Raw genomic sequence first — 23601 nt, forward strand, 5'->3', positions numbered from 1 at the left:
AACTCGGTTATATGGAACGTTGGGAGAGGGATTGGAATGAAACTCTAGAGATGAAAGATTGGTATACGTTATCTTATCATGCCTCGAGATTCACGATCAACACTTCTATCGTAGAAGCTAACTACAAAGTTATGCTAAGATGGTATCTTGCCCCGAAAGGGATAACTTCTTATATCACAGGAGCTTCTCCATTATGTTTTAGAGATTGTGAACACGACGGAACAATGTTTACCATATGGTGGCTATGCCCCACAGTAAAACTGTCCTGGATTATGATTAATGAACATCTTTCAGCCATATTAAATGATAAGGTTCAATTATTTGAGAAATCCTGGGATCCGTGGACAACATTATCAAATTGATGGTTTTAGAACTGTTTGCACTTGAAATTACTTAAAAAATAGAAATGTCGGCACAAGATACCTTATATCTTTAACCTTTCTCCTTTCTTATCTTTTTTCTCTTTTTCCTTCCTGTTTTTTTTTATTTTGGCCCCATAAGGTCTCTGTTGGACCTACTGTAATATTCACCTACGATATTAACCACTTCCTGCCCAAGGCTGTCATATGACGTCCTGGACTTTGAGTGGGAATATCTGAATGATGGCAGCAGCCACAGGCATCATTCAGATATCCTTGTTTTCAGCCGGCGATTCTGTGCATCATAAGAACGATCATAACGGCAGTTCCACTGCTTCCACTGCTTGATCGTTCTTACAGGCGGTGGGAGGGGACATCCCCCCCCCCGCCACCATGCGGTGCTTCTCCGGGCTCTCCCGTGCCATTGGGGACCCGGAGAAAGAATCGTCCAGCGCAGGATGATGACGATAGAGATTTCCGGTGACCAGATGGTCTCTATGACCGTCGGAAGGCCCGGGAGCATAGTTATGATGTCACGCCCGGGTTCCTGGAAGTAAACAAAGCCACGATCGCGGCTGTCAGCATGAGATCGGTGAATTTTTTTTCACGATCTCATGCTTTCCAGCCTGGAGGAGAAATGTGGGGTCTTATTGATCCCGCATCTCTCCATAAAGAGGACCTGTCATGAATGATTCCTATTACAAGGGATGTTTACATTCCTTGTAATAGGAATAAAAGTGATAAAAAAAAAAAGTTGTAAAAAAAATAAATAAAATAAAGTAAAATAAAAAATAAAATAAAAAAATTAGTTTTTTAAAACGCCCCTGTCCCCGGTAGCTCGCGCTCATAAGCGAACGCACACGTTAGTCCAGCCCACATATGTAAACACATGTGAGGTATCGCCACGTGCGTTAGAGCGCAAGCAACAATTCTAGCTCTAGACCTCCTCTGTAACTCTTAATATGTAACTTAAAGCGTCTCCTATGGAGATTTTTAAGTACTGAAGTTCGGCGTCATTCCGTTAATGTGCGCAATTTTAAAGCGTGACCATGTTAGGTATCTATTTACTCGGCGTAACATCATCTTTCACATTATATAGAAAAAAATGGGCTAACTTTACCGTTTTGTTATTTTTTAACTCATGAAACCTTTTTTTTTCTGAAAAAATGCGTTTGAAAAATTGTTGCGCAAATACTGTGCGAGATAAAAAGTTGCAATGACCGCCATTTTATTCCCTAGGGTGTCTGCTTAAAAAAAAAAAAAATAATGTTTTGGGGTTCTGAGTCATCTTCTAGCAAACAAATTATGATTTTTACGTGTAGGAGAGGAGTGCCAGAATAGGCTCAGTATTGAAGTGGTTAAGAAAAGATGACAAACTCATCCTCATTGGTTTACACAAGCTTATTAGACGTCATGTACATTTAAGGGTACTTTTCTTTAACAGAGTTTGAAAACGTATATTTTATATATATTAGATTTACATGTTACAATATATTATGTTACTTGCAAATTTTGAAAACATTTATTTATTTATTTTAGTGTTTACAACATATTTGTATAAACTATTAGATATTGTACCCTTGCTGTAATATTCAATGAATTTCAATATTTATATCATTCTTTATTTGAAAAAATCTGAATGAAATCTTTGAAAAAGAAACAAAAAAAATATATATATAGTCACGTTTTCATCAGTTTCCACAATATTTTCATAGACATCAGCACAGAATTGGGCCAAAAAACAGAACAATCTAGTAAAGAACACTTCCAACAGCTCTAGTAGGCCATACATTTATAAAGGAAAACATTTTTATGAATGGATGGCATAGTGGATTTAGGCCTAATGCCGCTTACACACGACCGGTCTTTTTGACAGCAAAGGTCAGACGGAACGAGTCTGTTGGACAATTCGATCTTGTGTGGGCTCCATCAGACCTTTGCTTGCCAAAAATCCGGTGGACTTTAGAAATAGAACATGTTTTAAATTTTTCCACCGGAACTCCGCCGCACCGAGAAATCCATTTGTGTGTATGCTGGTCCGATGGACAAAAACCGACCCTGGGGCAGCTATTGGCTACTGGCTATAAACTTCCTTATTCTAGTCCGGTCGTACGTCATCACGTTCGAATCCATCAGGCTTTGGTGTGATTGTGTGTGGCCAAGTCCGTTCATTCGGAAAGTCAGTCGGAACTCCGCCGAAAGTCCGTCGGGAAGACCATCGGACCTAGTCCCTCGAAAAGTCTGGTCATGCGTACGTGGCATAAGGCCTTGTTCACACCTATGCAGGTTGCAGTTTGCATATTCCATGTGCATTTCGCATTTTTCAATACACGTTTTTGATCCATTGAAGTCTATGGAACCAAAAAACTGAAAAAAGTTTCTGGGCCTCTCCATAAAATGCATAGATGTAAAAATGACCCATGTTAGAGGAACTGTTGTACAGGCATACCCCACTTTTAAGTACACAATGGGGTTTACTTACTAAAGCTAGAAAGTGCAAAATCAGGGTCACTTCTGCATAGAAACCAATGAGCTTCTACCCCCAGCTTGTTCAATTAAGCTTTGGTAATAAAACCTGGAAGCTCATTGGTTTCTATGCAGAAGTGAGACAGATTTTGAACTTTCCAGCTTTAGTAACTAAATCCCATTGTGTACTTAAAATTGGGGTATGCCTGTAAATAGTGCAAGAAAAAATATCTTTTAAAACGTTGACAAGTAATAAAGTTTATAAGAAAACAAAGATGATCAGCAGTGTGGGAACTTCCACCTTGGTGTTCTTGCCTCCACCAAACATAAAGAGTGTAAACTCACCAGAACCAATTGCTGTCCAACATATAGAACAGCAGAACTCGTTCATTACTCTCTACATTCCTCCTCTCAAGGGTTATATACAGTATCTCACAAAAGTGAGTACACGTCTCACTTGTAAATATTTTATTCTATCTTTTCATGTGACAACACTGAAGAAATTACACTTTTGCTACAATGTAAATTAGTGAGTTTACAGCTTGTATACAATAGCAAGAAGAGCTGGCAAGACTGTAATCCTTGAATCCAAGAATGTTACTACTGGGTTTATCACCACTGAAAATCCCTGTCCCCTATAAGAAACTGACCCGACATATCCTCACAGCAGCGCGCTGTCTGGTGGCGTTTAATTGGAAACGTCGCTCCCCTCCCTCCCCTGAGACCCTGTATGCCAGGATCAAAGATGTGGAATTGATGGAGAAAATGTCTGCTAGAATACAGGACAGATTGGAGGCCCATGACAAGGTCTGGGAGCTGTGGCACCGCCGGGAGGACCCACCCTGATTCGGTAATTAAGCCAATCCGATGACTTCTCACCTTCTTCTCTCCCTTTCTCTTTCCTTTTCTTTCACTATGTGTCCCCTAGTGACTCCTGTCTTTATTTCAGTAAGTTGCTATATTTAGTTGCTGTCATTTTCCATGCAATCACAATGTTCTAATAGCATGAGATGAGAGATCACTGTCGCTTGTATGTAAGACATTGCATGATAGTGTAACAGATTAGGATGTATGCGAAGGTTGCTGCCTTCATGTTTTAGTAACCATCGTGTACTGTACTGCATGTGCGCCTGTCAAAATTTATCAATAAAACTGTTATTGGAAAAAAAAAAAAGAAAGAGACACAGAATTGACTGTCAAACAAAATACAAAAATACATGAAAGATGTGTTGCATAATAATCACAAGATCACAACCACTATTTTGAAACACTCTCGTACTGATAGAGTAATACCCAAAGCGTTTCGAGGTCATGCGATATTCCTCTTCATCCGTGGCAAGTGGTAGAGGTATCTATGATTTCATCCAAGAGCAGGTGTCTTGCTATGTCACATCAATAATTAAAAGCTAGGAGATATGGCTATGCTGACCCTGAAGGGTTCAGAAGGATTGTAGACGAGAGCGGCCACCCCACAAATGACCGAAAGGGGGGGGGGGAGGAAAACCCGACCCAACAAAAGAACCCACACCAGGGATCAAGTTAACAAGAATCTCAATCAGTAGGCACACAAAGATAAATAATTCCTGAATGGGAGATCTAGAGACCAAAAACAGAAATCTTTGTATTGGTACGACTTATTTAGAAATAGTGTAACAGGTTACAAACAAACCGGTATCCAATTGGATGGAACATGGATAATTGCATTTGTATGCACCGGTATTGGGATGTGCCTTCGATATAGCTGTCCCGAAATCCGGGTAGATTTGTTCCAAACAGCCAGCAGGCTCATGTTGTTGTTGAAGTCAACTTGATAAGGTTCAACAAATAGCCCCCCATTCAGGGGCAGACTGACCATTGGGGCACTCAGGCACTGCCCGAGGGCCCCACGCCACTAAGGGACCCCATCAGGGTTGCCAGCTTAAAAAAAACAGGGACAGTATGTAAAAATCTGTGTTTTAAAAAAAAATTCCAAGATTATAGCTGCCCCGCCTCTCCAGTACCTATTCTGTGTGTGTATACTGTGTGTGTATATTGTGTGTCTGTGTGTGTATACTGTATGTTTGTGTGTGTGTATACTGTGTGGCCCCGTAATCTATTGCCTGGGGGCCCCATAATCTCCTATTGCCTGGGAGCCCCATAATCTTTTCCTTTTGCCCGGGGGCCCCATAATATCCTATTGCCTGTGGGCTCCATGAGTTGTCAGTCCGCCCCTGCCCCCATTCCTTCTGCTAATTCCTACCTTCCACACACTACCTTGCTGTATAGAACATCTGCAGGAACCCATTACTAATCGAACTATGGCTACAGCCTTCCTAATGATTTTTAGATATACAGTATATTTCAAATAGATCAGGGTAATGTAAGTCATCCTATCAGTGTGTGCTGATGTGTAACATTTCTTGGTTTGATGTATATTGTGTAATTGTGTGTATGTCAATGGAGGCATCCACAATGCTGCCGGTGTTCTATCAGATAGTGTCCGCCCTGTACTGCGCTTGTGCAGTACGGAAGACAAGGAGACGCCGAAAGTCTCCGAAGATGAACGGTGCCTGCGCACTGCGTCCAGGTTCAAGCGCCACCATCCAAGTGGACATAGAGTTAGAATAAAAAATTGCCGAGCGAAGCGAGGGCGTGCCCAAAGCGTGGCGAGCGAAGCGTGCCCAAAGCGTGGCGAGCGAAGCGTGCCCGCGAGGGGCCCTGTTACTAAGTGCTACCGTATGTCCACTTGAATGGTGGGGCTTCAGCCTGGACTCAGTGCGCAGGCACTGTTCATCTTCGGAGACTTTCGGAATCTCCTTGTCCTCTGTACTGCGCAAGAACTGCGCCTGTGCAGTACGAGGCAGACACTATCCGAGGGGAGGACAGTTTTTGGCAGAACACCGGCAGATCATGTGTTCATTTTTTTTCTAGACTTAAGGCCAAATGAGGGAACTCAGGAGATGTATTTTATTTTACACAAAAGGGACTTTTGAATTTAAATATAAGGTCTGCTTTACAATTTTAACTCAGTTTAAGTTATTTTTAGAAATTATTTTTAGTACACATTTTCCACAAGTACAAGTACACAGACAGACAGCACATCACAGAGCGCTGCCATGAAAAATTAAGGCCACGCAGGGCCGGACAAAGATATACATTGGGGGGGTTATTTACGAAAGGCAAATCCACTTTGCACTGAAAGTGCACTTGGAAGTTCAGCAGCTCTAAATCTTATGCCGCGTACACACAACCGGACTTTTCGACGGACTTTGCAGCTGAGGTCCGCCGGACTTTCAAAACGAATGGACTTGGCCACACACGATCACTGCAAAAGTCAGACGGATCTGAACGTGATAACGTAGAATAAGGAAGTTCATAGCCAGTAGCCAATAGCTACCCTAGCGTTGGTTTTAGTCCGTTGGACTAGCACACAGACGAACGGATTGTCCGCTAAAAGCCAAGTTCGGCGGACGAATTTGAAGCCAGTCTTATTTCTAGGTCCGCCAGGCTTTTGGGAAGAAAAAGTCCGCTGGAGCCCACACATGATCGAATTGTCCGACGGACTCTGGTCCACCGGACCAAGTCCACCGGAAAGTCCGCTCGTGTGTACGTGGCATAAGGGGAGTATCTGAAATGAGTGGAAGCTCTGCTGATGTTACCATCCAATCATGTGCAAGCTTTTTCTGGCATGTCCCCCTCGGATCTACAGCGACTCCACTTCCAAGTGCACTTGCAGTGCAAAGTGTATTTTCCTTTAATAAATAACCTGCTTATATCTGAGCTAAAATCTGGTAATAATAACACAGACCAACTAAACCTACTAAAATTAAAACTTCTTTTCACCCCCTCTGGAAAGATAGGTGGCCCTATAGAACAGTATCATGGAGTTTACTAGGCCTTTCCAGAAGGACCACGTGGGGCGGTGGGTTTCTTCCACTGTAAAATAAAAGCTTTAACCTCCCTGGCGGTATGATTCAGTCTGGAATTAGGTGCTGAAAGGGGTACAATTATTTTGCATGGAAATCTGGCGTTTTATTTTGTAGTCCTGTAATTCTTAGGAATAACGCTCTTAAATCTCTTCAAACCAGAGTCTAGCAAACATCCCGGGTATGATAAAGTTTATAATATAATAACTAATAATAAAAATTATTCAATAATGTAATCAAATCCTAAAACACTGAAAAAGGGACACGTTTTGTTTGCTATGGACAATCTCCAAATTCCAGGCAGAAAAAACAGTATTTATAATATAAAAGTGCATGCAGGGCACTGCACAGACCACTAGGGACAAAGGGGTTGTGTATTTTGTAATACAGCACTATAATCTGTAAGATTACAGTACTGTGTGTGTTTTGTGTGTTTTTACTTTTTTGAATTTGCCGTAACGTCGCAGGGAACTGAGCTCGGCGGCATTCGGCACTGTGAATCGAGCGGAGGACAACTCGATCACACAGCGTGGAGGACATCTCTGGATCCAGGGGACAAGGTAAGTAACTCTCCCTGTGTCCTCCCCTGCATCGAGCGAAGCGATCCCGAGTCTGGCTCGGGGTTACCGCTCCTGTCAGTAAATTTCCAACCCGAGCCAGACTCGGGATTACCGCTAGGGGGGGTTAATAGCATAAAACAATAATATGTTGAGTAGGGTTCTATGGGCATTGGTCGGAACCACCTCCTCTACTAGGCCGAGTAGGCATACAGAAACTGTAATTGGAACGGGGGGGGGGGGGCTAAGAACTATGCAATACATTTCATGACTTCTCCTCCTCCTGTACCTTTTGTATTGTACTGTAATTGTGTTGTCTCCCCTATACATTGTAAAGCGCTGTGTAAACTGTTGGCGCTATATAAATCATTAATAATAATGACTTCCTGACTTCCATCCAAAAGTCATGGTTCAACGTGGGCAGCGCAAGAAAACATGGTCAAAATTGGCAGGGGAATGTACACATCAGTACTCTGCAGAGCAAGATGAAAATATCCCTGCCAATCGGGCCGGGGTAAAATAAATCCTGTGAAGGGATTTTTAAGACCCAGTTTAAATTTTACATTTGATTATAAGATGCAGGGGCTGAGTGAAAGTGTGTTAGTGTTGTATGGGGACACCTATATCATAGATGTTCAACTGCCCCACTTTATAATCCAATTCCATTTTTATATTTCAATGGTTTTTATTGAAAGTTGCAAAACATGTTTGACATGTTGGCATAAATTGTTTGCCATATCTCAGTATAAGTATACAACAAAATCGTTACAGAAAAGTGAATTATTTATTTCCGGCTAGCACATCTGTTATTATATTATTGCAATTCCGGAAAGAACTAAACACTAATGCCCATGTACACACGGTCTGACTTTCCGACGGAAAATGTGCGATCGGATCGTGTTGTCGGAAAGTCCGATCGTGTGTGGGCTCCATCGGACTTTTTTACTTTGGAATTTGAGGGCTGGATCTTAAATTTTCCGACAACAAAATCCGATCATTTAAATTCTGACCGTGTGTAGACAATTTCCGACAGACAAAGTGCCGTGCATGCTCAGAATAAATTAAGAGACCACAGCTATTGGCTACTGGCCCGTTTATAGTCCCGAAGTACGTGTGGTATGTCACCTCGTTAAGAACGATCGGATTTTCCGACAACTTTGTCCGACCATGTGTATGCAAGACGGGGCGGCACAGTGGTGTGGTGGTTAGCACTCTCGCCCATCAGCAAAAAGGGTCGCTGGTTCGAATCCCAACCATGACACCACCTGCCTGCAGTTTGCATGTTCTCCCTGTGCCTGCATGGGTTTCCTCCGGGTACTCCGGTTTCCTCCCACACTCCAAAGACATGCAGGTAGGTTAATTGGCTTCTGTCCAAAATTGGCCCTAGGATATGAATGGGGACCTTGGATTGTGGGCTCATTGAGGGCAGGGACCGATGTGAGTGTGCAATGTACAGGGATAGGGACAATTGTAGACACTCACTCAGGTTGAACTGGATGGACTGGTGTCTTTATTCAACCTTACTAAACTATGTAAGACAAGTTTGGGACAAAATCAGTCGGAAAAAAATCTGATGGATTTTGATGTCGGACCGTGTGTACGGGGCATAAAGCAACCAATTAACATTTCTGTAATCTAGGAGGTAATTATCACCCGGTCCCCCAATTTCCCCTCACCCCAGTGGGGGGGGGGGGATTGCCAAGACCATAAATAATTCCAGAGGAAGAAAAAGGGAAAGAATAGAAGTAAGAAAAAAGAAATTTTAGAGAGAAAAGAGAAGTTTACTCCCTTAGGTTGGTTTAGGGCAGCCTTTCTCAACCTTTTCAACACAGAGGAACCCTGGAAATAATTCCCCGGTCCTGGGGAACCCCTGCTAAAAATGGAAAATCTACAACTCATCATACATTAGTGTGATGATCAATGCAAAGGATGTTTCTTACACTTGCGGTTATTGGGAAGAATTACTAAAAAGATCAATGGTGTCCTTGAGAACTTACCTGAGAGGCAGGAATTAACCATTGCTCAGGGAACCCCTAGCAACCTCTAGAGGAACCCAAGGGAACTCTGGTTGAGAAACCCTGGTTTAGGGAATCCCTGATATCTCACAGGGGGTCTGACAAATATCTTATCCAGGGTTCCCACACTTTGTCAAATTGAGCTTGTTTGTCCTGTAGGATCGCCGAAAGGCGTTCATTTACCATGATCCATGTCAACTTATTTCTAACCAAGTCGAAAGGGATTGCGGGTGTCTTCCATGATTTGGGAATTGCTATTCTGGCTGCCGTAAAAATGAAGGCTACCAGTGAATGAATGAATGAATGAATGAACAAGTCTCCCCCAATTCCATTTTTATTCTCTCAGAAGGATTGTGGATTATCTTTTTTTTTTTCTCAATGTTTTTAATTACTAAAAATCTAGAATGCATACACCGTAATCACCAGGCAACGTCACCATAGATGTCATTTTCTATCTCGTCATGAATGTCATCACGAATGTCATAATCAACGTTATTATCAATGTCGTTATCAATGTAATTTTCCAAGTCATATCAATGTCATTATGAATGTCATTAGCCATGTTATTACCCAAGTTATTAGCAATGTTATTATCAATGTCATTATTAAAGTAATTATCATTATCATAGTCATTATCATAATCATTATCTCTATCATAGTCATTATCGTAATCATTATCATAATCATCATCTCTATCATAGTCATCATCTCTATCATAGTCATTATCATAATCATTATCATAGTCGTTATCATTATCATAATCATCATCTCTATCATAGTCATTATCGTAATCATTATCATAGTCGTTATCATAATCATCATCTCTATCATAGTCATTATTGTAATCATTATCATAGTCATTATCATAATCATCATCTCTATCATAGTCGTTATCATAATCATTATCATCATCATAATCATTATCATAGTGATTATCCATGTAATCAAAGATGAGCAAAGGGGTACTAGCTTTGTTTCCTTGGCCCAAAACGAGTGGCACTTCTATCTGACGCTCATTGGAATCACTACTACTTCCTATGTGTAAAACTTTCAGAACATCCTTCATGTGGACATCTTTTCCAGCTCCCACCACAATGTTTGATAGCCCAGAATGCAAAGTCTCTAAGATCACATGCTCATCCAGATCACCTGCTTCATGGACCATCTCTCTACCCATCCCTGCGTCCAAATTATATTCCTCCTCTGAGACACAAAGCAAAACTCCTGCAGTCCGTAAGGCAGATATTGGGTTGGTATTTCTACTCAGCTCCTCAATTTGAGTGATCTTCTCTTCTATTTTAAACTTTTCGTTTTCTAGTTGCTGGATATCATTGGAGACTGAGAGGGAAATCTGTTTTTGTTGCTTGGAGACCTCAGTCAGTACTCTCTTCTCTAGATCCTCTTCTTTTATCCTGATGTCTTTCATTATGGCATTGACTTTCCCAACTACGCCATCTGCCTCTTTATCTATCTTCATCTTGTGATCCTGCAGACTCTGGAGCATTGCTTCACTTTCCTCTTGCTTAGAGGACAATTTCTCCAGAATCGGGTTTAGATTTTTTATTTGTTGCTGCAAAAATTCACTTATTGTGTTCACTTTGTGCCCATCGTGGTCTGTGGTCATGCAGTGAGCACAGATACACGTACCATCATCAATGCAGCAATACTCCAGGACCTTCTTGTGGACGGGACACTTTCTGTCCTCCAGGGAAGTGGTGGGATTGACGAGGACGTGTTCTGGTGACTTGCTGTGTTCCTGTTGATGCACATCACAAAGAAAAGCTTCACAGGGTAGACACAATGTAACAGCGGGTACAGGACAGTCAACACAATAATTGCAGACATTCTCAGGTTGGTCTCCCTTTGGTTCCACCGAATGGAAATAGTTGGCGATGTTGGATAATCTCGGATTCTTCTCTAATTCTGGACGTCTCCCAAATTTCTTTATGCATTCTGGACAGAAGTATTCCCCGTCCTGTTGAGAGTCAAATGTCCTTGCGATGCAAACTTGGCAGAAGCTGTGTCCACATATCAGGGTGACGGGATCTGTAAAAATGTCCGTACAGATGGAACACCTCACCTCGGGCTTCAGTTCAGCAGCCGCCATCACTGAAAGAAAAAAAGCCCCAGAAACAATCTATAATTATAAAGCACTGGAAAAAGAGGCCCAACATTAAAAGATGCAGCACATTGTACAAATGTAAGGGTGCTCATTCTACAAAATTTACAGTGGAGAGTTCATGATTGTTCCTATATTGCAGTGGTCTCCAAACTTCGGCCCTTTGATTGCCCCTATCTGGCCCTTGGGACACCATTCCTCCCACTGCTACAAGGCCCAATTCCTTCCAACAGTGGAGCTGGAGCATACTGATTAGACCCGATAGAGAGTCTGGTGTTAGGGGAACTCACAAAAAAAAAAAAAAATCTATAATTTGAAGCACTGGAAAAAAATTGCTCAACATTAAATAATGCAGCACATTTGTTGTACAGAGTTTAGGGTGGAGAGTTCATGCTTATTCCTATATAACAGTGGGCTCCAAACTATGGCCCTTTGATTGCCCTAATCTGGCTCTTGGGATACCATTCCTCCCACTGGGCACCAACAGTGGAGCATAATTCCTGCAGCTGATACTACTGATGGGGCACTTTTCTATTGATAGCATCAATGGGACACTATTCTCCCAACTAATATCAATGATGGGGCACTAGTCCTCCAATCAAAGGGCTCCAAACTATGGCCCTTTGATTGCCCTAATCTGGCCCTTGGGATACTATTCCTCCCACTGGGCACCAACAGTGGAGCATAATTCCTGCAGCTGATACTACTGATGAGGCGCTATTCCCCCAACTAATACCAATTTTGGGCCACTATTCCTCCAACTCATACCAATGATGGGCACTATACTTCCAACTACTACCAGTGACAGACACTATACCTCCAACTATATACCAATGTTGGGCACTAATCCTCCAAATAATACCAATGATGGGGCACTATTCCTTTAAACTGGCCATACATTGAAATTTGGACTGTTCAGCAGGGACTGGCCAAATTTCGACCCATGCACTGTATAGGCCCCCCCCTGGTTTGACTTCTTTACAACTAGCCTGGTAAGTTTTTCCCGATCGATCAGTGCTGCCGGCTATAGCCAGCAACTCTGATCAAAAGTATTCTTAGCCCTTGTACACACGGTCGGAGATCCCGACGGAATGTGTCCTATCGGACCGTTTTGTCGGATATTCAGACTGTGTGTGGTCTCCATCGAACTGTTTCCGTCGGAATATCCGACGGGCCAAGTTTTTCAACTTGCCGGTAAAATTTTCCGACAAAATGCTCCTATCGGACATACTCCGATCATGTGTAGCCTACTCCGATGGACAAAGTGCCAAGCATGCTCAGATCAAATTCCTAGACCAAAGCTATTGGCCACTAGCCTGAAAGTAGTCCTGTCTAACAAAATAACGTCATCACGTTATGTACAATCGGATTTTCCGACAACTTAGTCCGACCGTGTGTATGCAACATCACTTTCGGACCTCTTCTGGAATTAATCCGTCGGAATTACTCCAACGGATTTGGTAGTCGGAATCTCCGACCGTGTGTACAAGGGCTAAGGCATCTTGCCATCAGAGCACAATTATGCCGCGTACACGCGGTTGAATTTTCAGACGGAAAATGTTCGATGGGAGCTTGTTGTTGGAAATTCCAACCGTGTGTAGGCTCCATTGGACATTTTCCATCGGAATTTCCGTCGCACAAAATTTGAGATCTGGATCTCCAATTTTTCCCCACAACAAAATCCGTTGTCGGAAATTCCGATCGTGTGTACACAATTCCGACCCACAAAGTTCCACGCATGATCGGAATCAAGCAGAAGAGCTGCACTGGCTATTGAACTTTAATTTTTCTCGGCTCGTCGTACGTGTTGTACGTCACCGCGTTCAGAATTTCCGACAAGATGTATGCAAGACAAGTTTGAGCCAACATCCTTCAGAAAAAATCCCATGGATTTTGTTGTCGGAATGTCTGATCGTGTGTATGGGGCATATCACAGCAGGGAGGATACCCCCACCCCCATTAAATGTGTGAATGTGGGAAATTGTGGGAAATTAAATATTTTTTTTTTTTTACCTTCAACTCACTGGTTGAATGGAAAAATGTTAAATGTATGGGCTGCCTAAGCAATATAATAATATAACAGTGAGCTGCTGATAACGTGCAGTTCATATGTCAGACAATTCCTGCAGCTTTCTTCATAATTCATCCATTCGCATAATAGAAATAATTTTTTTTTTTAGTTGAAATATTACACTCACAAAACAATTAAAGCGGTAGTAAACCTACAGAAGACAACCAAAAAACCCAAAAAAAACAATGGGCCCTTCTGCAGGTTTAAGTCTTAATGTACTAGTATGCACCGCATACTAGCACATTATGACAGACAAACCTGCACATGGAGCCCCCCAGTGTAGCGCTATCCCTGGCACTGCCATCTTCACCCAATCTTCCTTCTGAGTGGCTGGGGCTGCAATGACGTCACTCCAGGGCTTGCGTGGTATGACGACCCTTCAGAGTGCATGCACCGTGTACGTCACCGGCTGCATGTTGTGTAAATATCTCCTAAACATGACCAGTGTAGTTCAGAGGTACCCAACCTGCCTCTTACTGCTATACCACTTGTACTCCAACATCCCCATTTCTTACCCTTCTAAAATGATGAGACCACACCTTAATTTTGGAGTATAAATGGCCATAGCAGCCTATATTGGTTATGTTTGATTATTGGTTTCTTTTATCATATGGATTTAGTCAGTCTGGTGATGTTACACTGCTGATTCTTTTGTTTATTTATTTTATTCAGCTTGACCACTCACCTTACCTTAGTGCCACATATTTATTTTTATTTGATTGCTTTTTGTGTGGGAACACTTTTTTATGTTTTGCAGCTTCTGTCGGTCTGCGTGGATTTGCTTTAGCTGTTCACTTTGGTTTTGCACAATAGGCCGCGTACACACGAGAGGATTGTCCGCCCAACTTAGTCCGCTGAACCGTGTTTCAGCGGACAATCCGCTGGTGTGTGGGCTTCAGCGGACTTTTTCAGAGGACTGTCTGACGAACAAAGTCTTACGGAATTTCCGTAATATTGTCCGTCCAAACTTGGTTTCAGCGGACAGCCTGCTCGTCAGTAGGCAAGTTGGACGGACTAAGTATGGCGCATGCTCAGAAAGGATTTCGACGGCGAAGGTTGCATTGTAGTGTATTGGACGTCGAATTTCTAGTCCCGTCGTACGTGCTGTACACGTCATCGCGCAAGTTTTCAGCGGACTGTTCGTTCATCGTGTGTGGTCAAGTCCGTTCATTCAAAAGTTGGACGGACTGTCTGTCAGACTGTCTGACGAACTAAGTTGGGCGGATAATCCGCCCGTGTGTTCGCGGCCTTAGTCTTCCTATAGTTTACTAGGAGGTATTCACTGTTTATTTCCACTTTAACAGCCTGCACCCATTTAGCCGCTTCAGCCCCGGACCATTTTGCTGGCCAAAGACAAGAGCACTTTTTTTGCGATTCGGCACTGCGTCGCTTTAACTGACAATTGCGCGGTGGTCGTGCGACGTGGCTCCCAAAGAAAATTGACGTCCTTTTTTCCCCACAAATAGAGCTTTTTTTTGGTGGTATTTGATCACCTCTGTGCTTTTTATTTTTTGCGCTATAAACAAAAAAAAGCGTCAATTTTGAAAAAAACACATTATTTTTACTTTTTGATATAATAAATATCCCCCAAAAATATATAAAAAAAAAAAACATTTTTTTCCCTCATTTTAGGCCAATACGTATTCTTCTACATATTTTTTGTAAAAAAAACTAAAAAAAAAATGCAATAAGCTTTTATTGATTGGTTTGCGCAAAAGTTTAAAGCGTCTACAAAATAGGGGATAGTTTTGTGGCATTTTTTTTACTAGTAATGGCAGCGATCAGCGATTTTTATCGTGACTGCGACATTACGTTGGACCCATCGGACAATTTTGACACATTTTTGGGACCATTGTCATTTATACAGCGATCAATGCTGTAAAATTGCATTGATTACTGTAAAAATGGTACTGGCAGTGAAGGGGTTAACCACTAAGGAGGTGGTTGAGGGGTTAAGTGTGTCCTTGGGAGTGATTCTAACTGTCTGGGGGATGGGCTAGCAGTGACACGACACTGATCGCTGCTCCCGATGACAGGGAGCAGACGACTGGTGTCCTGTCACTAGGCAGAATGGGGAGATGCTGTGTTTACATCGGCATCTCCCCATTCTTCAGCTCCGTGACACGATCGTGGGTATCCCCGCGGACATCGAGTCTGCGGGTGTTGCGGGCATGGAGTTCACGGCAGACGCACGTGCGTGCGCGTGCACGGCAGGAAATTCAAAGTAATGTACGGATACGTTACTTTGCCCAGCCGTGCCATTCTGCCCACGTATATCTACAAGAGCCGGTCGGCATGTGGATAATTTAGAAACAAATTAATGGCCAGAATGAAATCATTATTGTTTTATCCTGAAATATGGAGCAAAACATTTACAGTATATCCTCTACATCTGGGTCTCCAAACTAAGGCCCATGGGCCATATCCGACCCACTTTAGTATTTTATCTGGGCCACATCTAAGGTCAGTGGGGTATCCTCCATGTGCACAGATGGCTGACTATGGACTTCGCTTCAGTACCCCCAGGGTAGTGGGACTCTGATGAAAGGGGGAAGTGTGATGTGTGACTCTGATGGGGCCCCCGATAAAAGGGGGGGCTCTGATGTAAGGGGGACTCTATTGTTAGGGTTAATCTAATGAGGATCTAAAAGCTTGTACCAGGGCCGAATATCCCCCGGTATCGGCCAATTCAACAGAAACCATTTGGCATGGACAATGCGAGCGCTGATCGGTGTGTTCTGGTGGGGGGGGGGGAATCCCTTATCAGAACACAATAGCACAGCAAGCATATTGCTGTACTAACATGACTTTTCTTAGTACAGCAATCTGACTGTCAGTTTTTTTTGTTAGTTTTTTTCATTCAGCCTGCTGTGCTGAATGCAAAAACACACGAGCGGAATTTCGGTCGCAAAAATCTTGGATGGTTCTTCTGACGGAATTCCGCTCAATTTTACTTGAATACACACGGGTCACACAAAAGTTCTCTGAACTTTTGACTGTCAAGAACGCGGTGACGTACAACACTACGACGAGCCGAGTATATGAAGTTCAATGCTTCCGAGCATGCGTCAAATTTTTTCCGACCATGCCTAGGAATTTTGCATGTCGGAACTGGTACAAACGATCTGAACTTTTCCGACCAAAAAATTGAGAACCTGCTCTCAATCAAGACCATGATATAAGGGGGGCTCTGATGGGGACCCTGATGTAGGGGAAACTGTGATGGGGAGCCTGATGTAAGGGAAACTGTGATGGGGACCCTGATGTAGGGGAAACTGTGATGGGGATCCTGATGTAAGGGAAACGGTGATGGGGACCCTGATGTAAGGAAAACTGTGATGGGGATCCTGATGTAGGGGAAACTGTGATGGGGAACCTGATGTAAGGGAAACGGTGATGGGGACCCTGATGTAAGGAAAACTGTGATGGGGATCCTGATGTAGGGGAAACTGTGATGGGGACCCTGATGTAGGGGAAACTGTGATGGGGACCCTGATGTAAGGGAAACTGTGATGGGACCCTGATGTAGGGGAAACTGTGATGGGGATCCTGATGTAAGGGAAACTGTGATGGGGACCCTGATGTAGGGGAAACTGTGATGGGGACCCTGATGTAAGGGAAACGGTGATGGGGACCCTGATGTAGGGGAAACTGTGATGGGGATCCTGATGTAGGGGAAACTGTGATGGGGATCCTGATGTAGGGGAAACTGTGATGGGGATCCTGATGTAAGAGATGACTCTGATAGGGACCCTGACAATAACAATAAGGGGAGATTCTGGTGTATGGGGGTTGTGATGTAAGGGAACTCTGATAGCAACTCTAATTTAAGGGAGAACTCTGATGGGGACCCTGATGTAAACGGGAATCTGATGTAAGGGGTATTCTAATGGGGATCGTTATGTAAGGGGGGACTCTGATGTAGGGCCTCCATAACGGAGATTGTTTTCTGCATGAAAATATTTGTAAAATAAACAATATGGCCCTCGTAGTGACAAGGTTGAAGGCCCCTGATATACACGAAACATCTACGTAAAGTCTTGTCCCACCAAATCCTTTCCTAACTCTGCCCTTAATATGTGATCTGTTACCAAGCCTTTCTGTATATTGATTTCTCGTCTTTTAAGAGCTAAGAGAACTTTAATACTAAAGCAAAGACTTACCGAGAAACGACACTCCGCGTCACAACTACTTCCTTGTATAAAGAAAAGTAGAAAAGTGGACTTTTCTCCCTTTGAACCTTATTGTCTGAGATCTAGGCTTGCCACAGGAATGTTTAACCACTTGAAGACCAGGCCTTTTTCTGACACTTGTTAATATATATATATATATATATATATATATATATATATATATATATATATATATATTTTTTAGCAGAGACCCAAGAGAATTAAATGGCAGTCGTTGCAATATTTTATGTCGCACTGTATTTGTGCAGCGGTCTTTCTAATGCCCCGTACACACAGTCGGACATTCCGACGACAAAATCCATCTAATTTTTTTTTCCGACGGATTTTGGCCCAAACTTGTGTTGCATACACACACGGTTCCACAAATTTGTTGGAAAATCCGATCGTTCTGAACAAGGTGACGTAGATCTACAGATCTTGATCTATACAATCAAGACACGAGACACCAGCTACAGATGGTGTTCTTAACCACTTGCCGTCTGCCTCACATACATATAGGTTGGCAGAATGGCAATGCCTAGTGGACGCGTGTGCCTGCCGCAAGCTCTGTGTCAGCCTGGGGGGGGGGGGGTGCGATCGTGTCACGGAGCTGCAGAACAGAGAGGTGCCTATGTAAACAAGGCATTAGCCTGTTCTGCCTAGTGACAGGATAGTAATGTACTGCTCCCTGTCATCGGGAGCAGTGATCACTGTCGTGTCACTTGTAGCCCAGCCCCCTCTACAGTTGGAATCACTCCCTAGGACACACTTAACCCCTTCATCGCCCCCTAGTGTTAAACCCCTTCCCTGTCAGTGTCATTTACACAGTAATAAGTGCACTTTTATAGCACTGATCGCTGTATAAATGACAGTGGTCCCAAAATGGTGCCAAAAGTGTCAGATGTGTCCGCCATAATGTCGCAGTCACGATAAAAAAAATCGCAGATATCCGCTATTACTAATAAAAAAAATTACTAATAAAAATGCCATAAATCCATCCCCTAACGTAATGTGTTGAATAATTTTGTATGTATTCTTTAGTTTCTGAGCATGCGTAGTCTTGCTTTTTACGTTTTTTTTTGTCGCACAAAAACCATACCCATGAAACAAAAATTGGACGTTGAGTTCACATCTGTCGAAAGCACCGCTCTAACGATCCTGAAAATCGTCAGACAGCTCGTCGTACAAATTTTTTCCGTCCGATTTTCGCAACGTGTGTACTAATGACACTGACCGTGAAGGGAGTAAACATGGCGGGCGCTCAAAGGGTTGAATGTATGCCTAATACCGCGTACACATGACCAGGACTTTTCCGGCAGACTAGGTCCGACGGACTTCCCGACGGACTTTCGTCGGAGTTCCGACGGACTTTCTGACGGACTTGGCCACACACGACCAGACTAAGTCCGTTTGAAAGTCCGTTCATTTTGAACGTGATGACGTAAATGGGACTAAACAAGGAAGTTCAATAGCCAGTAGCCAATAGCTGCCCTTTGCGTCTTATTTGGTCCGTCAGACCAACACACAGACGAACGTTTTTTCCAATTTTAGTCCGTCGGAATTGAGTCCGTCAGATAGATTTGAAACATGTTCTATTTCTAGGTCCGTCTGATTTTTTTTTTTTCCTCAAAAAACGATCGGACTAGCCCACACACGTTCAGATTGTTGCGACGGACTAATCCCTTCGATCCTAGTCTGCCGGAAAGTCCGGTCGTGTGTACGCGGCATAAGTTGCGCTTACTCGCTGCGTGTGGGGGTGTTTCATAGCAGAAACACAGGATCAGTGAAGTCCCTTCTGACAGAACGACAATCTGCCTTGTTTACATAGGCAGATTGTCGCTCTGCCTGCATCCTGTGTGATTGGTGGGCGCCAGCGGACATCGAGTCCGCGGTACCCGCCACTGGGCTACCAATATGTATAATGATAGCGGGAGTGGGTCGGTGGCGGCGAGCACTCCAGACCGTAAATGTCAGATCACATACTAGGTACGAGATCTGGAACGGAGCGGCCACCCTGCCGCAGTTAATGTACGGTGGGTGGTCTATAAGTGGTAATTTACACAATCTTTGTTAAGCTTGGTTCTCATACCGTATATGCGCATCGGAATGCGTTTTGAAATGGATCGGCTTGAAATGGAGCTGTTCACACATGTCTGGGGTGGCCGCAGTCTGTTTTTTTAAATGAGCCATGGGCGATTTAGGGTTCAAGTAATAATTTTCACCTGAATCACACTGGTGAACAAAGCTGCTGGGTGAACCTAGCCTTAATATTTAATATTTCAGCAATTGTTTTGTTTTGCAAGTGCTGTCTAGCACATATTTCGTGTTATTTGCTAAATCAATCTGAACTGGACTGGTGACGTGTCTTTAGTCAACCTCACTATCTATGTAACTTAGTAAGAGGGGTTCTGATAGGGATCCTGATGTGAGGGATATTCCGATGGGGGCCCTGATGTAAGGGGGGCTCTGATGGGGATACGGGGGGCTTTGATGGTGACCCTGATGTACGGGGGGCTCTGATGGGGACCCTGATGTAAAGGGGGGCTCTGATGGGGACCCTGATGTAAAGGGGGTTCTGATGGGGAACCTGATGTAAAGGGGGCTCTGATGGGGAACCTGATGTAAAGGGGGCTCTGATGGGGAACCTGATGTAAAGGGGGCTCTGATGGGGACCCTGAGGTACGGGGGGCTCTGATGGGGATCCTGATTTCAACCTCACCTACTATGTAATCATGATGTTACATATTTACATAGTGGGTGAGGTTGAAAAAAGACACAAGTCCATCAAGTCCAACCTATGTGTGTGATTATATGTCAGTATTACATTGTATATCCCTGTATGTTGCAGTCGTTCAGGTGCTTATCTAATAGTTTCTTGAAACTATTGATGCTCCCCGTTGAGACCACCGCCTGTGGAAGGGAATTCCACATCTTTGCCGCTCTTACTGTAAAGAACCCTCTACGTTGTTTAAGGTTAAACCTTTTTTCTTCTAATTTTAATGAGTGGCCACGAGTCTTGTTAAACTCCCTTTTGTGAAAAAGTTTTATCCCCATTGTGGGGTCACTAGTACGGTATTTATATAATGAAATCATATCCCCTCTCAGGCGTCTCTTCTCCAGAGAGAATAAGTTCAGAGCTCACAACCTTTCCTCATAACTAATATCCTCCAGACCCTTTATTAGCTTTGTTGCCCTTCTTTGTACTCGCTCCATTTCCAGCACATCCTTCCTGAGGACTGGTGCCCAGAACTGGACAGCATACTCCAGGTGCGGCCGGACCAGAGTCTTGTAGAGCGGGAGAATTGTCGCTTTATTTAAGGGGGCTCTGATGAGGATCCTGATGTAAGGGGGGCTCTGATGGGGATCCTGATGTAAGGAGGGCTCTGATGGGAATCCTGATGTAAGGGGGGCTCTGATGGGAATCCTGATGTAAGGGGGGCTCTGATGGGGATCTGGATGTAAGGAGGGCTCTGGTGGGGATCCTAATGTAAGGGGGGATCCTGATGTAAGGGGGGCTCTGATGGGGATATGGATGTAAGGAGGGCTCTAATGGGGAGTCTGATGTAAGGGGGGCTCTGATGGGTATCTGGATGTAAGGGGGGCTCTAATGGGGATTCTGATGTAAGGGGGGATCCTGATGTAAGGGGGCTCTGATGGGGATCCTGATGTAAGGGGGCTCTGATGGGGACCCTGATGTAGGGGGCGCTGATGGATATGCTGATGCAAGGTGGACTCTCATGGCGACCCTGATCTAAGGGGGGTCTCTGAGGTAAGAGGGACTGTGATGGGGACCATGATATAAGCGTAAATCTAGGGTAAGCTTGGATTCTGATGGGGATGGTAATGTAGGGGGGGACCCTGATGTAAGGGGGGACTCTGATATACAGGGGGCTGTGATGTGAGGGGACGCTGATGGGGACCCTGATGTAAAAAGGTACTTTGTTGGGGGCCCTAATGTAAAGGGACTTTGATGGAGACCCCTTATTGAAGGAAAACTCTGATGAGGACCCTGATTTAAGCAAGTAGTCTGATGGAGATTGTTTTTGGCCTGCAAATATTTGTAGATAAAAAACAATGTGGCCCTCGTACTGAGCAGTTTGAAGGCCCCTGCTCTACATAAAAGTATTGTCCCATCAAATCTTTCTTAACTCTAATGCCCCATACACACGGTCGGACATTCCGACAACAAAAATCCATTGGATTTTTTCTGACGGATTTTCGCCCAAACTTGTGCCTCATACACACAGCTGCACAAAGTTGTCAGAAAATCAGATCGTTCAGAACGCGGTGTCGTAGAACACGTACGACGGGACTATAAAGAGGGCAGTAGCCAATAGCTTTCATCTCGTAATTTATTCTGAGCATGTGTGGCACTTTGTCCGTCGGAATTGTCTACACACGATCGGAATTTAAACGATCGGATTTTGTTATCAGAAAATTTTAGATCCTTCTCTCAAACTTTGTTTGTCGGAAATTCCAACAGAAAAAGTCAAATGGAGCCCCACACACGAACGGATTTTCCGACAACACGATCCGATCGCACATTTTCCGTCGGAAAGTCCGACTGCGTGTACAGGGCATAACACTTCATATATGATCTATCATGCAGCCTTCTGTATATTGATCGCTTAACTTTTAAGAGCTAAGAAAACTTTTATATTAAAGCAAAAACTTACTGAGAAATGCTCTGCATGTGTCGTCTGGCTACTTCCGTGCACAAAGAAACGAAAGTGACATTGGCTCTTCCCCCTTTTTTTTTTTTTTTAACCCTTATGAGTACAGATCCATGCTTGCCCCAGACATGATTAATTTCTCCTACTGCTGACTGACTCCCTACCTCTGCTCGCCATCCACCACAAACAATAACTAATATTTCATTCAATATCTTTGAAGTTAGTATTGTAGTTTTAGGCCATGTCCTTAAAATGTTGCATTTGAATTAAAATTGTGAAACTCCCAATACTTCCAATACTATTGGCTATTTAGTTTTATATAGAGGATTTTGTGTTGATATGGAGATGTCTTAGGTTCCCTCTAACCTTGATTATGGGGGGGGCGCTTTTAGACGCCAAAATGCATTGGCTGCTTTTTGGATTGTCCCCCTGACTTTTATTGAAATTCAGTTGTATCTTGACCTCTTAGCAGTGTGGCTTCAATTAAAATGTTTGCTACTTTAATAATAATGCAGAACGTTTATAATAAATAGCAGTGTTAATACCTTTTTTTGTAGCGGTCATGTGATCCCACATCTCTGGTTCCTGGGCAGCTGATATAACTGGTGTGAGGAGACTATCATCCCCCTCTAACCATGCCCAGAGCATTGGCACCGGTGGGGTGCCATCAGGGCCGTTTTTAAGGCAGGGCAAAAGGGGCAGCTGCCCTGGGCCCTGTCATTGTTGGGGGGCCCATAGCAGCTGCTTCGTACTTGCTAACTATCCTGGTTTAAATTCCCTCATCCCTTGAGGTTTTAGTCCTGTGCTGTGTCCCGATATCTCAGTGTGAAGTGCTGCTACTAATGCTGCCCAGCTCTGCCTTATTGTTGTGTAAAGATGACTCACCTTCAGACCCTGTGTTTACATGTAAATTACCGGCATTCATATGTAAATAGGGGCGACTGGCGGCATTGATATGTATATCATGCCCCCTGGGGCAGGGGCGTAACTAGAAATCACAGGGCCCCATAGCAAAATGTTGTATGGGCCCCCCCCCCCAAAAAAAATGAACTAATGCCATTGAACAACAGATTACCACACTCATGTGGCACAGTACCCAGGCAACAGCTTATATTAATTTCGAACAACAAAACAAAAACACTGTCAATAAAATCTACCGGTTACATTCAGTACAATGTAGTGTAAAAAAAATCAAAAAAGTTTTGCATGGATTAGGGAAGGATAAGAACTTCGGTTAGGTTTGTATGTCAATCCAGGCTCCATT

At 43.5% G+C, this 23601-nt stretch overlaps 1 protein-coding gene across 2 annotated transcripts; it reads right to left on the bottom strand.

Moving 5' to 3' along the window:
- Positions 1–9618: 9618 nt before the first annotated feature.
- On the bottom strand, positions 9619–22397 carry LOC143933540 (uncharacterized). 2 transcript variants are annotated; one of them, XM_077456454.1, is made up of 2 exons: positions 22341–22397; positions 9619–11411 (listed from the first exon to the last, which is right to left on the bottom strand). In XM_077456454.1, coding segments are annotated over exons 1-2 (1659 nt in total). In that variant the 5' UTR covers positions 22342–22397; the 3' UTR covers positions 9619–9753. The 2 variants fall into 2 exon arrangements, with proteins under 2 accessions (XP_077312580.1, XP_077312581.1); XM_077456455.1 differs by lacking the exon at positions 22341–22397 and adding an exon at positions 17656–17691.
- Positions 22398–23601: the final 1204 nt, after the last annotated feature.

The sequence above is a fragment of the Lithobates pipiens genome, unplaced genomic scaffold, assembly GCF_037356315.1.
Source record: "Lithobates pipiens isolate NorthernLeopardFrog02 unplaced genomic scaffold, aLitPip1_a1.2 Scaffold_27, whole genome shotgun sequence".
Classification (NCBI taxonomy): Eukaryota; Metazoa; Chordata; class Amphibia; order Anura; family Ranidae; genus Lithobates; species Lithobates pipiens.